The 13989-nt window shown below is 41.4% G+C and overlaps 1 protein-coding gene across 1 annotated transcript; it reads left to right on the top strand.

Annotated features, from left to right (window-relative positions):
• The first annotated feature begins 12 nt into the window (after nucleotides 1-12).
• LOC110193682 (large ribosomal subunit protein eL39-like) lies at nucleotides 13-363 on the top strand. Its single transcript, XM_078149074.1, has one exon. The coding sequence runs from the start codon at nucleotides 74-76 to the stop codon at nucleotides 227-229; it is 156 nt and encodes a 51-aa protein (XP_078005200.1). The 5' UTR covers nucleotides 13-73; the 3' UTR covers nucleotides 230-363.
• The last annotated feature ends 13626 nt before the right edge of the window (nucleotides 364-13989 follow it).

Below are 13989 nucleotides of genomic sequence, written 5' to 3'. Positions count from 1 at the left end.
TTGGAGAAATGTTTATTCTTCTTTTTTGCCCACCCAGCCATCATCGTGGAAGCTCGGCTGTCATCTCATCATCATGTCCTCTCATAAAACATTCAGAATCAAGAGGTTCCTGGCCAAGAAACAGAAGCAGAATCGTCCCATCCCTCAATGGATTCAAATGAAAACTGGAAATAAGATCAGGTACAACTCAAAAAGGAGACACTGGAGAAGAACCAAGCTTGGATTATAAAGAATGGCCAGCGCAATGAAAGACATTCTACATCAAGACCACCTCCCCCCCTTACCATGCCATCCCTCAATCCATCCATCCATCCATCAATCACTCAGTCGCCTCATTGCTCCCAATAAGAAGTAAATTACCACTACTGCCCTCCCATTTCAGAAACTGTCTGCCAAGATACAGACATTAAAAAAAAAAACAAAACCCAAGCCCCAAGAAACTGTTAAATTTGTCTTGCTCCTAAATATTTTCATAAATTGCATCCATGTGTTCGGGTACAGCATATTGTGATATAGTTTAAATCACTCTTATCTGCATCTCTGTGTAGCATTTGTATGTTTGAGGTTACGCTTAAGAGGCAGAGATCATAATGAAACAAGTTACTCCTGTCAAGAAAAAGAAGCAAGCTCAAGCCCTGCCTTGAAGAAGTCATCACAATAACCTCTGTGTTTTGTTTTGTGTTCTAAGGAGTTATAAGAGAGCACCTGCCTCACAGGGATCTAAGATTTGCCAGCCTTCACCGTAAGCCTCCAGTGCTGCTAATCAGGAGCTGTCTCAGCCAGGTTATGCGCAGCTGATTGTGCTCATTTATCAAACTCACAGTTAGAGAAGTAGCCTGTTGACCCCCTGCTTATTTCATACAATAAGCCGTCTTCGTTCCTTGTTGGGAGGTGGTAATTAAGTGTTGGCAACTTCAAAGTTGTCGGTTATTTGTGTGTTCGGGAAAGCCCAACTTTTGTTAGGAACTAGACCCGGTCCAGGTGAATGGCTTCACAATTTTCTGAAGACGCAATTCTGCTAATAAAGAGCTTCTACCAAAAAAATTTAAATAAATAAATAAATAGATAAATAAATATTTATTCTTCACAGGTGAGCTGAGCCAATATAATAAAAATTGCAATTCTACCTAAACTAATCTACTTATTCAGTGATATCCCAATTAAATTACCAAAAAAATTTTAATGAGATAGAAAAAATAATACAAAATTCATTTGGAAGAACAAAAGGTCAAGAATATCAAAGGAATTAATAAGAAAAAATGTAAAGGATGGATGCCTAGCAGTACCAGATCTTAAATTGTATTATAAGGCAGTAATTATCAAAATTATTTGGTACTAAGAAACAGAATGGTGAATCAGTGGAATGGAGCAGACATACAATATGAACTAGTAAATTATTATAGTAACCTTGTGTTTGATAAACATAAAGACTTTTGTTCTGGGGATAAAAATTTGGTTTTTGGTAAAAATTGTTGGGAAAACTGAAAAGCACCCTGACAGAAACCAGGTATAGATGAATATCTTATACCATTTACCAAGATAAGGTCAAAATGGATATATGACCTAGACATAAAGGGAGACAATTATAAGTAAATTAGAAAAACATGAAATATATTATTACGAATAATGAAACATTATTGAGAGGAGAAGAATTTATGAATAAACAGGAGATAGGGAGCATTATATAGGATGTAAAATGGATAATTTTGATTACATTAAAATAAAAAGGATTTGTACAAATAAAACCAATGTAGCCAAGATTAGAAGGAAAGCAGAAAATTGTGGGGAAAATGTTATAGATAATTTCTCAGATAAAGGCCTCATATCTCAAATATATAGAGAATTTTGTCAAATTTATATGAATATGAATCATTCTACAATTAATATATGGCCAAAGGATATGAACAGGCAGTTTTTGGAAGAATAAACCAAAACTATATATAATCATATGAAAACATGCTCTAAATCATTATTGATTAGAGAAATGCAAATTAAAACATCTCTGAGATACCATTTCACACCTAGCAGACTGGCTAAAATGATAGAAGGGGAAAATAACAAATGTTGAAAGGGATGTGGAAAACTTGGAACATTAATATAACGTTGGTGGAATTGTGAACTGATTCAACCATTTTGGAGAGCAATCTATAATTATGCCCAAAGAGTTATTAAGTTGCCTATACTCTTTAACCCAACAATATAACTATTAGTTCTGTTTCCCTGTGATCAGGGAAAAAAGAAAATAACCTGTATGTTCTAAAATATTTATAGCAGTTCTCTTTGTGGTAGCAAAAAACTGGAAACTGAGGGGATGCTCTTTAATTGAGAAATGGCTGAATAAATTAGGGTATATGATTGTGATGAAATATTACTGTGCTATAAGAAATGATGAGCAAGTTGATTTTAGAAAAACATGGACTTGTATTAAATAATGCAGAGTGAAACAAGCAGAACTAAGAAAATGTTGTATACAGTAACAACAATATTGTATGAAGAGTTATCCATTAACGACTAAGCCATTCTGAATAATATGAACATTCAAATCAACCACAAAGGACCTATGAAGGAAGTTGCTATCCACCTCCAGAGAAAAAACTGATAAATGGAAGTATGTATTGTATGGCTACGCATACATACATATCTATATAGATAGATATATATATAGATATGTATGTATGTGTGTGTATATATATATATATATATATATATAATCAAATGTTGGCCTTCTCTAATGTGGGATTGGGAGGGAGGGAGAGAGGGAGACAGGTTAGAACCCAAAATGTAACCAAAAAAAATTTTTTTAATATATTACAAAAAAAAGAACAAGTTGATAGACCCCAGGTTAAGAATTCATGTTAATAGAACACAGAAGGTGAGAGCTGGGAGAGGTATTAGTAACACTAGAGCAATGCTCTTCTTTTTCCAGACAACGAAGCCCCGCCCAGAGACATTTACTAATTTGCCTAAAAATAACCCAATTAAGAAAGGGAAAAGAGACAGAAAAGGATGGCCCTGCAGCTATAGGAATATATTTATTGCTTTCCCCCAGCATTAGAATGGGATGGATTCTGGAGATTCTCCAGCCACAGCTCAGCCCAGGACCCAAGGGTTCTGTTTTGACTCCTCACTAAGCTATAATCAAGAAAGAGACCCAGGTTAAGGTCAAAAGTCATCTTTCCTGACCCTCCTCATCCTCCCTTCCAGAGCACATATGCACACAAAGTACAAATCTTTTGTAGCTGCCTTAGAACATTCCAAAACAGATGGTACATCTCTGGGGGGGCTCTAGAGGGTTAGCTAATGGAGCCTTTCCAGTTGACCATACACAGCACAAAGGAAGCCAGTGATCTAAGGAAGAGGAGCCATAGGCCAGAAGGTTTTGACCAGCTGAGCATTGCTCTTTTTCTCTGTCTAGCTTTCTCCACTGGTGTGTTTTGTCCATCTATCTTGCACAGATCATCCTTAAGTCTCTCGCTGCTCATCACATTGGCCATGGCCAAAAGCTCTCTGGCCAGGCTACCCAGCCTGCAACCCAGGACTAGCCCATACCTAATGCTCCCCCATGGCTTTAGTCCCTTTACCCACTGGCTCATACTTCTATGTCCATCCCTCAGCCTCATCCTGTGAATCAACATTCATGCAAGTTCCTGCATCTTCACAGACACTTTCTCTCACTGTGAAAGTTATTCTTACTCCCTTTACAGCCACCGTTGATGAAAATCTCACATCTCTTTGAAACCAGATTGTAGAAGAGATATGGAATCCAGGATTTACAGGGTCTCACATCTAAAGAGAGCATGAAATATCTAAAAGGCAAAGGGGGTAAAAGGAAAGGACAAGAAATAAGGAGAAAATGGGTAGGAGGAAACATACCCAGGAAGAGCAGTGCAGTCTGGGGTAAGGGGCCAAAGAGCAGAGGTCAAGTCAACAAAGATAAATTAAGCCTGCTAAATATAGCCAGGGACCGTGAGACACAGTACAATGTGCAGCAGGGAAAAATTGGGGGCTCAACGTCAGGACACCAGGGTTCAAATACCACCCCTGGCTCCCTGAGCTCAGGTTCTTCATTTATTAAAAAAAAGAAAAAGAAAAAGAAAAAAGTTGGACTAGATGATTTCTAGGATTATTCCAGTTCTAAATGTATCAATCAGTCAACCAGCATTTATTAAGAGCCTACTATACGCCAGGCACTGTGATAAGTGGGAGGCATACAAAGAAAGGAAAAACAATCAGTCCCTGTCTAATAAATCCTATGATCCTTTATGCATGGACCTATGCTCACAACTAAGGATACAAAGATGAAAAAATTATATAATCCCTGATCTCAAAGAATTACTATTCTAATGAGGGAAGGGGCTAAACCACACCCATAAAAGGCAGATAGGTGGTACAGAGGATAGAATGCTAGACCTGGAATCAGAAAGAACTGAGTTCAAATCCAGTGTCAGACACATAAGTAGCTATGTGATCCTGAGCAAGCCATTTGACCTCTGCCTTAGTATACTCATCTATAAAATGGGGATAATAATAACATCCACCTCCCTAGGTTGTTATAAGGATAAAATGAAGAAATATTTGTAAAGCATTCTGCAAACCTCAAAGTCCTATATAAATACTAGTTATTATTGATGTTATTAGACATAAAAGGCAGAATTAGCAGCAGAAAGAGCTCTGGACTTTGATTCAGGAGAGATGTGAATTTGAATCCCACTTCTGTCACTAGTTGTACGACCATAGGTAAGTGACTTAAACTCTCTGGGCCCTTAGGTTACTCAAACGGAGAGTAATAATAATACCTACAGCACTTAACTGAATCATAGTTAAAGAAACTGCATTCAGAGGAGAGCTTGCATTTGGGATACTGCACAGTATTCCAAATGATCTCAAACTGCTCTGCAGCCCAAAGAACCATCTTTTCACTGCAAATGTTGTCCCAGAAACATCTGATGGGGAATATCTTGGAATGTCACTATTCTGAAGAACCAAATGTGCAGGTACCCAAAGGCCAATGGGGACATAGAGGGCAGGGTCAAGCAGGTCGCTGTATATTCCCAATAAGGTTGAAGAAGTGGTCTAAGGGATATCTCTAAGAACATGTAAGAATGGAGCAAAGATGGCCACGCATCGAGATCAGGAGATAACAGATGAACAGCCAAAGTGATGCATTGATATTGACAAAATATAAAATGACCTAGAGAGAGGAACCCTGCAAAGGATCTATGGCAGACTATAGACAAGAATTCTTCACGATGAGAAGACTTGAACGAGTTGCAATCTGCACCAATAGGAATGCCCACATTGGTGAGCTCATAGACCCACTGGGGCATGAGAGAACAGGACTTACCTCAGAGAGCTACTGGGAGAGCTAAATGCCACACTCCATATAGAGCACTTTGAAAACCTTAAAACACTAGGTGATCGTCTACTGTTGTTATACTATTAATAATATTAAATTAATATGGTAGAAGGTAGAATGTAATAGATGCAAGAGAAGCCCAGACAAAATGCTATGAGAAATTTAAAGAGGGAAAGATCATGTTCACCTTGGGAGGTCAAGGAAGGCTTCATGGAGGTGACATCTGAGCAGGGTCTTGAAGGAAGGTAAGAACTTTAACAAATGGAAATCGGTAGAATCTACTGCAAGCACAGGGAGATGAAGTATTCAAAGGTAAGGATACAGGAAACATCAAAACAAGAACAAGGGATCAAAAGTGGTCCAGTTTGGCTGGAGCATAGAATGCCTAAGCTTATAGAATTTAGAGATGGAATAAACTTGAGTGACTATCCAGTCCAGGATATCTTCTTTTTTTTTGGGGGGGGGTTAGGCAATCGGGGTTAAGTGACTTGCCCAGGGTCACACAGCTAGTGTCAAGTGTCCCAGGCCAGATTTGAACTCAGGTCCTTCTGACTCCAAGGCCAGAGCTCTACCCACTTCACCCCCTAGATGCCCCGCCTTCATCTTATAGATAAGAAAACTGAGTCCCACAGAAGTGAAATGACTTGCCTGAGGCCTCATGTGAGCGCGTGCACACACACACACACACACGCAAAATAGCAAAGCCAGGATTCAACCTTAAGTCTTCTGACTTGAAATCCAATTTACAAGATGGAGCACAGAAAAAGAGGGAGGCAATGTGGTACGGCAGAAAGAGCTCAAATGCTGCCTCTGATGTGACTTTGGGCTAGTCCCTTAAACTCCCTGGGTCTCAGTTTCCACATCTGTACAATGTGGAGGTTGGCCTCCTATAGATGACCTCTGAGATCCCTTCTCACTTTAAAGCTATGATCCTATGTTCAAGATAAAGCTGCAAAGCCACCGTGAACGAGATTGTGTAAAGCATGGATCAAGGGTTTATATTATACTTCAATCAGTAGACAATGGAGAGCTGGTAAAAGTTCTTAGAATCATAAGATTATCTATGAAAAAGGACCTTGGAGGTCAATAATTTCACTTCTTCATTGTACAGATGAGGAAACTGAGGCCTAGATCCAGTGTTCTTTTCACTCAAGAGTCTGGTTTTGAGGAGAGGAGTGATAAGATGATGCTGATGCATTTACTCAGGCAGTGTTATCAAACTCAATAGGAACAGGCCCACTAAACCATACACAAAAGTCCCTGCAGACACATATTGATTTAGAAAGCCACATACTATATTTAATAGGAATGTATATGTATAGTCTATGTCAGATTGTGTGCCATCTTGGGGAGGGAGGGTGGGAAGGAGGGGGAGAAAAATTTTAAACTCAAAAGCATATGGAAGCGATTGTTGATAAATCAAAATAAATTAATTTTTTAAAAAAGAAAACCACATATTAACATTATCTATGTTCTGTTGTGTTTTTATTTGTTTTGTTAAATATTTCTCGTTTACATTTTAATCTGGTTCCAGGCTGCTAGGGCCTTTGGCCTGTGTGTTTGACACCTCTGGGATAGCAGATGGCTTGGAGAGGGAAAGATGTGGGAAGACTGGCTTAGTGGTTATTGATGGCTCAAGTTCTGTGTCTCTCTAGATGCATACACTTATACACAGTGATGAAAGTAGCATCTCTTAAATCCAGAACACTTCTGGTCTCTCTTACACTGGTTGAGTTCTAACAAGATGCAGCTGATGTTACTGGGAAGGCAGTTCCTAGGACAGCTTGCATGTAGCACTTGAAAATCTTAGCTCCCATCTCTATAGGGATTTAAGGTTTATAAAGCACCTTACTCCCAACAGCTCTGGGAAGGGGGAGAACGCAAAAAATGATCATCATCCTCATCTTACAATTAGGAAACTGAGGCTCAAAAAAGTGAAGTCACCTGTCTATAATCAAATAGCTCATAAGTTGGGAGGTGAGGGGAAGAATGAACTCAGATCTTGTAATTCAAAGAACAGTACTCTTTCCACTACCCCATAGCTGCTTACATTCAAAGAAGCTTTAGAGGGATGGGGAGGCAGCTGAAGCCAGGGGGATAGGAGGGATTCATACAAAAAAGAAGTACTTAAAAATTTTTTTTAAAAAGTTGTCTTTGGTCCCCCTACTTCCCTACCTCCAGAGAAAGGAAGTTGGCCCCTGGCTATAATTTCCTCTCCTTGCAGAGACCTAGCCAAGTGCTGAGATGGTAAGGAATAAGCACAGGACAAACCCAGGGCCTTGGCTGTAAGGAGGGCCACCAAGGAAACCTAGGGCCTAGCATTCTTCAGGAATAATAATCAGCACTTATTTCCATAATGCCTTAAGTTAACATCACTACTCTTCTCACAAAAACCCTGGGAGGTGGGTAATGAAATGATTATCATCTCCACTTGCAGAAGAGGGGAAGAGACTTGTACATGGTTACCTGGCTTGGCTCCAAGTCCCTCTTCCCAATACCACATGGCACCACTCTCTGGGAAAGCCCTGATACCACAGAACAACAGCAAGAACCCTGGACTAAGGTCCAGAAGTCCTGGGTCTAAAGTCCAATCCTACTTACTAGCTGAGTGACCTTAGGCAGGTCACTCCTCTCTGAGCTTCAGTCTCCTCCTCTATAAACTGGAACAATTCAAGCCCTGATAACCTTACTTGGGAACCTTAAGAATTGAATGAGATTGTAAATAAAAAGTCACTTTACAAATGATAACCCACCACCACCATCAATTAGGAATGGCAACAGTTTCAGATGCCTTTACTAACATCCTCCAATGGCTGATGAAGTTGATCCCGGGTTCTAGAAAACTATATCCTGCCCAGTAAGGTTCTGGCAGGTCCAGCCAAGATGGAAATTCAATTCAATTCCATAATTGTTTAATAGGTATTTGTGGTGTGCAAGGTTCTGGAGTCTGCCTTTCTTTCAGTCACGCAGGCTCACAACCTTGCTGTCACCCTTGACTCCTCACCCTCCCACTTCCCATGTCCAATCCGTCGCAAAGACCTGGCCGTCTTACCTACATAAGAGCTCTTGTCTATACCTCTTTTTCTCCTCTGACCCTGCCACCACTCTGATATAGGCCCTCATCACGTCCCACCTGGACTATTTCAAAAGCCTCCTGGCAGGTCCTAGTTTCTTAGACACTGGTATTAGGCTTCCCTACCCTTGACGTAGGTCTAGGAGACCTTAAGTCATTTCAGTGCTCTGGGCTTCATTCTACCCATATCAAATAAGGATGATAAAAATGACTGTTTAGATACTTTGAAAAGAATTGTAAGTGTGTGAGTAAGTGACTGTGTGTGTGTGTGTCTGTCTGCTACAAAAATGTTCTTCTTCAATACTTCAAGGTCTATCATTTCATTAATATGAGGCCTCCCTCCACTGACAAAGATCTTTAAGTTCTGCACCAAATTAGCTCTTAATCTGGGGAACATGAACTTGGTTTTTTGATATTTTGATAACTTTATTTCAATACGTTGGTTTTCTTTGTAATCTAGAAGACGTTGGTGGGCTTTCTCAGGCCTATCAAAGGAGTCTGTGATCCAAAAACAAAAAAAAGGTGAAGAACTCTTAGAGATGTTGTCATGAGTTGCGAGGGCCAAAAAAAAAATCACCCTTCCTCTTTGCACTAAGACTAGTACTCAGAAAACAAAATACAGAGTCTATCCCTCATCTTCCACAAGAAATCTTTCCAGCATGGCATATATTGCCAAGAGTTTATGGCTGAGGGGAAGCTAGGTGGCGCAGTGGATAGAGCTCCAGCCTTGGCGTCAGGAGGACCTGAGTTTAAATCCAGCCTCAGACACTTGACACTTACTAGTTGTGTAACTCTGGGCAAGTAACTTAACCCCAACTGCCTCACCAAAAAAAAAAAGTTTATGGCTGGCCAGTATTGTTTTCATGAGCCCAAGATTCCCTCTGTGCCACAATATTTTTCTTAGAAAAGAACATCAGTGGAGAATATTATATAAATATTATTCATAATTTAAAAAGAAATAAGCCTGAGCTAATAAACATGAAAACACAAAGTAGACAGTGTTTAATTAGTAAATACTGAGTTGAACTGAGTGGAGGGTTGTTATTGGTGTCTCTACTATTCCAACTCTGGGGCTGACCCTCTTGTTTTCTGTTCCCTCACCCTGACACATCTGCAAACATTCATCCTTGGTCACAAATCAGTTCTGGTTACCATAGCAACCTCCACTGATAAACTTCTCCCAGCGACCAGAGGAAGCATTGCAGAAGAAGTTTGATGTGTATTCTGTGCAGGACCCAGTCAGTCACTGGGGCCTGGTGACACATGGTCCCTAGGGGATCATGGGAGAGAGGAAAAAAAGTCATAGGAGAAGGGATCCAACAGCTTCTAAGCTTCCTCGAATCAACAGGAAATAATTGCCATCATCCTTTGCAAAATCCCAGGAACGCTTACTCACTCTACTGGTCTGAGCCTAGCCTTAGGGTTCCTTGAGGGTCACAAGTGCCCTTTTCCAGCTTCCATCCCCAAACTTCCATCTATTAAGCCCAGGACATGGCAGTATCCCTCATCCTGAGTAGGCCTCACCACAGAGCACCTTTATCACTTAATCCAGTCCCTCATTCAGGCCCTAACCTAATTGAAGAATCTCAAAGTTGGAAGGAACCTCACTAGACTTTTAGCCCAATTTGTTCCTGAACAGGAACCCCCTCTACAACATTCCTGACAGGCAATCATCCAACCCCTACTTGGAAACCTCCACTTCTCCTTTTCAGGCAACTCGAAATGTTAGAAAATTTTTCTTAGGCCCTAGAGGCCACAGCAATAGATGGGCGCCACACTAACATAAGCCATTAACTGTATCAACATTAAGCACCAAGAATTTTGAAAACACGGGAAGAGGTAGTTACTATTGGATTAAACTCTCTCCCTGTCCACCACACCAAAGCCTGCCATTACTGAGGGAAATTTTACTTTCCCTAGGCCAAACAAATAACTGAGGAAGTAAACTTGTCCAGGCACGAATGTTGGTTATGGACTTAAAGTGAGACTGCCCATGTGAACCAGCAGAAGTTGACTCTTGCTCTTCCTCTTTCATATTTTTTCTCCTCTTTTCTTCTTTTTCATTTTCTTCTTCTTCTTCTTCATTTTCTTCTTCTTCTTCTTCTTCATTTTCTTCTTCTTCTTCTTCTTCATTTTCTTCTTCTTCATTTTCTTCTTCTTCTTCTTCATTTTCTTCTTCTTCTTCTTCTTCATTTTTTCTTCTTCTTCTTCTTCATTTTCTTCTTCATTTTCTTCTTCTTCTTCTTCATTTTCTTCTTCTTCTTCTTCATTTTCTTCTTCTTCTTCATTTTCTTCTTCTTCTTCATTTTCTTCTTCTTCTTCATTTTCTTCTTCTTCTTCATTTTCTTCTTCTTCTTCTTCATTTTCTTCTTCTTCTTCATTTTCTTCTTCTTCTTCTTCATTTTCTTTCTTCTTCTTCTTCTTCTTCTTCTTCTTCTTCTTCTTCTTCTCTCTCTCTCTCTCTCTCTCTCTCTCTCTCTCTCTCTCTCTCTCTCTCTCTCTCTCTCTTTCTGCAAGGAGAGGATAATTCATCACAAATCCTAACCTCTTTCATCAATCCATGGGAAGCAACCATTAACCAAGACATGGAATGCAACTCTTTTTATGACTTTGGTGATAAATCTCATACTCTGTCTTTCCCTAACTTGGAGCACCATATTACCAAAGCAGGGATGATGATCAACAAGCTAAGAGCTACCTAAGACTTGGGAGCTGAAAGCATGGGAGGATGATGTTTAGAGTTAGAGGAAAGACAGGGTAGGAGACTTCCACAGGCATCATAAAGAGCTGCATCTCACGTCTTGGTTAGGGGTTTGGTTATTTTAAAGAAAGCAGGAGCCTCTATGTGAGGGTAGTAATCACCTCTCTCTGCCGATTTAGGAATGTACATTGTTTTATGAGACCCCTCTGCATCTTGGAGACCTTGCCAGCAGACTCCCTGGCACCCAGAAGGGTTTGTTAGGAAGATAAGACCCCACTTAGTTATACAAGGACAGGCAAGGACAGAAAATATACCTTTAGGGAGATGTTAAATCATTTTGTAACTTTAAACTAACTCAGTGGAAAAGCTGACTCAATTATAAAATTTAATACAGCATAAAATCAGTTTAACTCATACAGTAGAAACTAGAGGTAATATAAATTTTGATATTTTTAACACCATGCTATGTATGTATACTGAGCTGGGAAGCATCTGGTCTGCACAAGCATGTACGTCCTGGATACGCCTGCAGGGCCCTGTGCCTTCTGTCTGTTGCAGAGAAGCCTTGCTTGTGCCTCTCACTGCCCAAAAGCATCAGGCTGCCACATCTAAGGGGCTGCAGCAGTAACTATGACCTTCTGCTTATTCCAAATTGAATGTTCCTTCCACTATAATAAACGGACTTTACCTACAGGTGAAAGAAGAGGTAGTATTTGTTAAGGAATGTTAGGGGGTCCCCTGAACTTGTCTTTTTGAGTTGCCATATATTCTAGAAACATCGGACCCAGAGCATGGAGGAGGCCTTGGATATGTCAAGGATGAACTTGAACCCTCTCCCTCACTGCCCCCACAGCTGATATAACGTATTGTTTGCACCCCAATCTGGACACCCTGTGCATCTTTGGGAGGCAAGACAGGCACCAGTCAAGTCAGTTTGCTCTAGACTGAGAAATGCTTGTGCAACTGGGACCCTTGCAGATAAGCAGACCATCATATCTTCATGGTCTAGAAATTCCCAAGGAAAAAGAATGTGCTTTTGCCATTGCCTTGCTCCTCCCCTGTGGAGGGGTTTTTTGTCTTTTTCCCACCTTTACTGCACTTTCCCCCCTCTCATGCCATGCCCCTTTAGGTGGAAATTTCTGGTATCTCCTCCTTGCTTTGTGGTACTGTTACAAGTATGCAAACTTCTGTTGGATTGTGAACTCTTTGGGTTCCACATGCATGTTCACTCCTCTTGTAATAAACCTAGCTTTCATATAAGTTTCATGAAGTTATGATTGCCTGTTGACATGTTTTTGAGGGGTGCCAGAAGGTGTCCATATCCAAAAATATTTCCTTCAACTACCTGCCCTCCCATATGACCTGCATCCCCATTCTGGGGGTCTCAGCTGGGCAACAAGGAGGTGCTTATTATCCCCAGAAGGCCTCAGCTAAAATGTACAAGTGTTCTCTGAGAGCTTCCCTCTATACCTCTCCTACTAACAAGGGTGACTGTACCAGATTAACTCAGTGACTTCTTCAACCCTGAAGTAAATGAGATGCCAGAAGGATGTTTGGAAGTAAGGGAGAAGGATGAAACATAGCAGATACAAGGTCAAAGAAATCTCAGACCAGAAAGGATAAGTCTAGGTAAACTGGCTGACAAGAGCTGGGGCTGAAAATCAACTCTTCCTACATGGTTATTTGGTCTAGTGTCCAGTTATGCCTGGTTGTCTCCTCCCTACAACCCTCCACTCATCCACCCCTTGCCCAGTGGAGTGAGGAAAAGAGAAGGGAGGGCAAAGAAGATCCCTAGGATGCCTTCCATTTATCACATTTTAAGACAGGGTTTTATCTGCTATAGGCTCAGCACAGATCCAGCCACAACCACTGCTGCAGCATTTCTGGGAGCTAGAGTAGCGCTCATCACTCAGGCAGTTCACCCAGCACAAGGCAAAGTTGTCCCCTATCCGCCTGTGGGCCCAAGCCCTGCTTCACTGCAAGACCTAAGAGCCCATCAGCCCTAAGCCCCAGTGACTCTTTCCCTACTCCAGGTAAACCACCTGTGGCCAGGTAAGGGTCCTAGCATGCTACAGAGTCCATTAACCACCCCAGCCTCTCTGCACTCTCGAGCCATAGACTTACTGGCATAACTTTCCAGAGGGGGAAAAAAATGTTTCCCTAACCCAGGCATACAAAAGGATCCCAGAGGGCTGAGCATATAGAACTGACACAAAGATGGGAGATCTGATTGATTTTAGGGTTGGTCCTGCCCAGAGGCAGAGGACTAGTCAGAGGAGAAGGGTCTCTTTTTACCTGGGGATTCTCAGGATTCCCCTAGCGCAGGGGTGGGGAACCTGAGGCCTCGAGGCCACATGTGGCCCTCTAGGCCCTCAAGTGCAGCTCTTTGACTGAATCCAAACTTCACAGAACAAATCAGATTCCCCACTCCTGCCCAGCCTTCTTTATAAAGTATCTGGCATGATGCTGCCCCCTGGTGGCTCTAAAAATAAAGACAAACCCTGGCATAGGGTCAGGATGCTCTCTGGAACCACCCCACACACACACACATACCCTGCAGGCCTGGCTTTTACCTGCCTTAGACTTCCAAGCCCGAGGTGAGGCACTGTTCTCACACACAGGGGAAGGGCCAACTACATCTGAACTCCTTCGATTCCCACTAGAAGCCCTTGCATTAGTGGGTGTCTGGGGAGGGGGACAAAGGCCTCAGTCCTAGAACCACTGGATTCTGTCACCCAGCTCATCTCTCTCTTACCTCCCATCAGACCCTAAGTTCCCATCTTCTTTCTCATGATGTAGACTAGCAGGGCAAGGACCCTCAGTGGTTTTGGGAAAGGGAGGCGAGACCAGAACTACTAT

The sequence above is a fragment of the Phascolarctos cinereus genome, unplaced genomic scaffold (assembly GCF_003287225.1).
Source record: "Phascolarctos cinereus isolate Bilbo 61053 unplaced genomic scaffold, phaCin_HiC Scaffold_2;HRSCAF=192, whole genome shotgun sequence".
NCBI classification, from domain to species: domain Eukaryota; kingdom Metazoa; phylum Chordata; class Mammalia; order Diprotodontia; family Phascolarctidae; genus Phascolarctos; species Phascolarctos cinereus.
The sequence above is the reverse complement of the archived record's forward strand: the minus strand, read 5'-3'. Positions and strand labels throughout refer to the sequence as shown.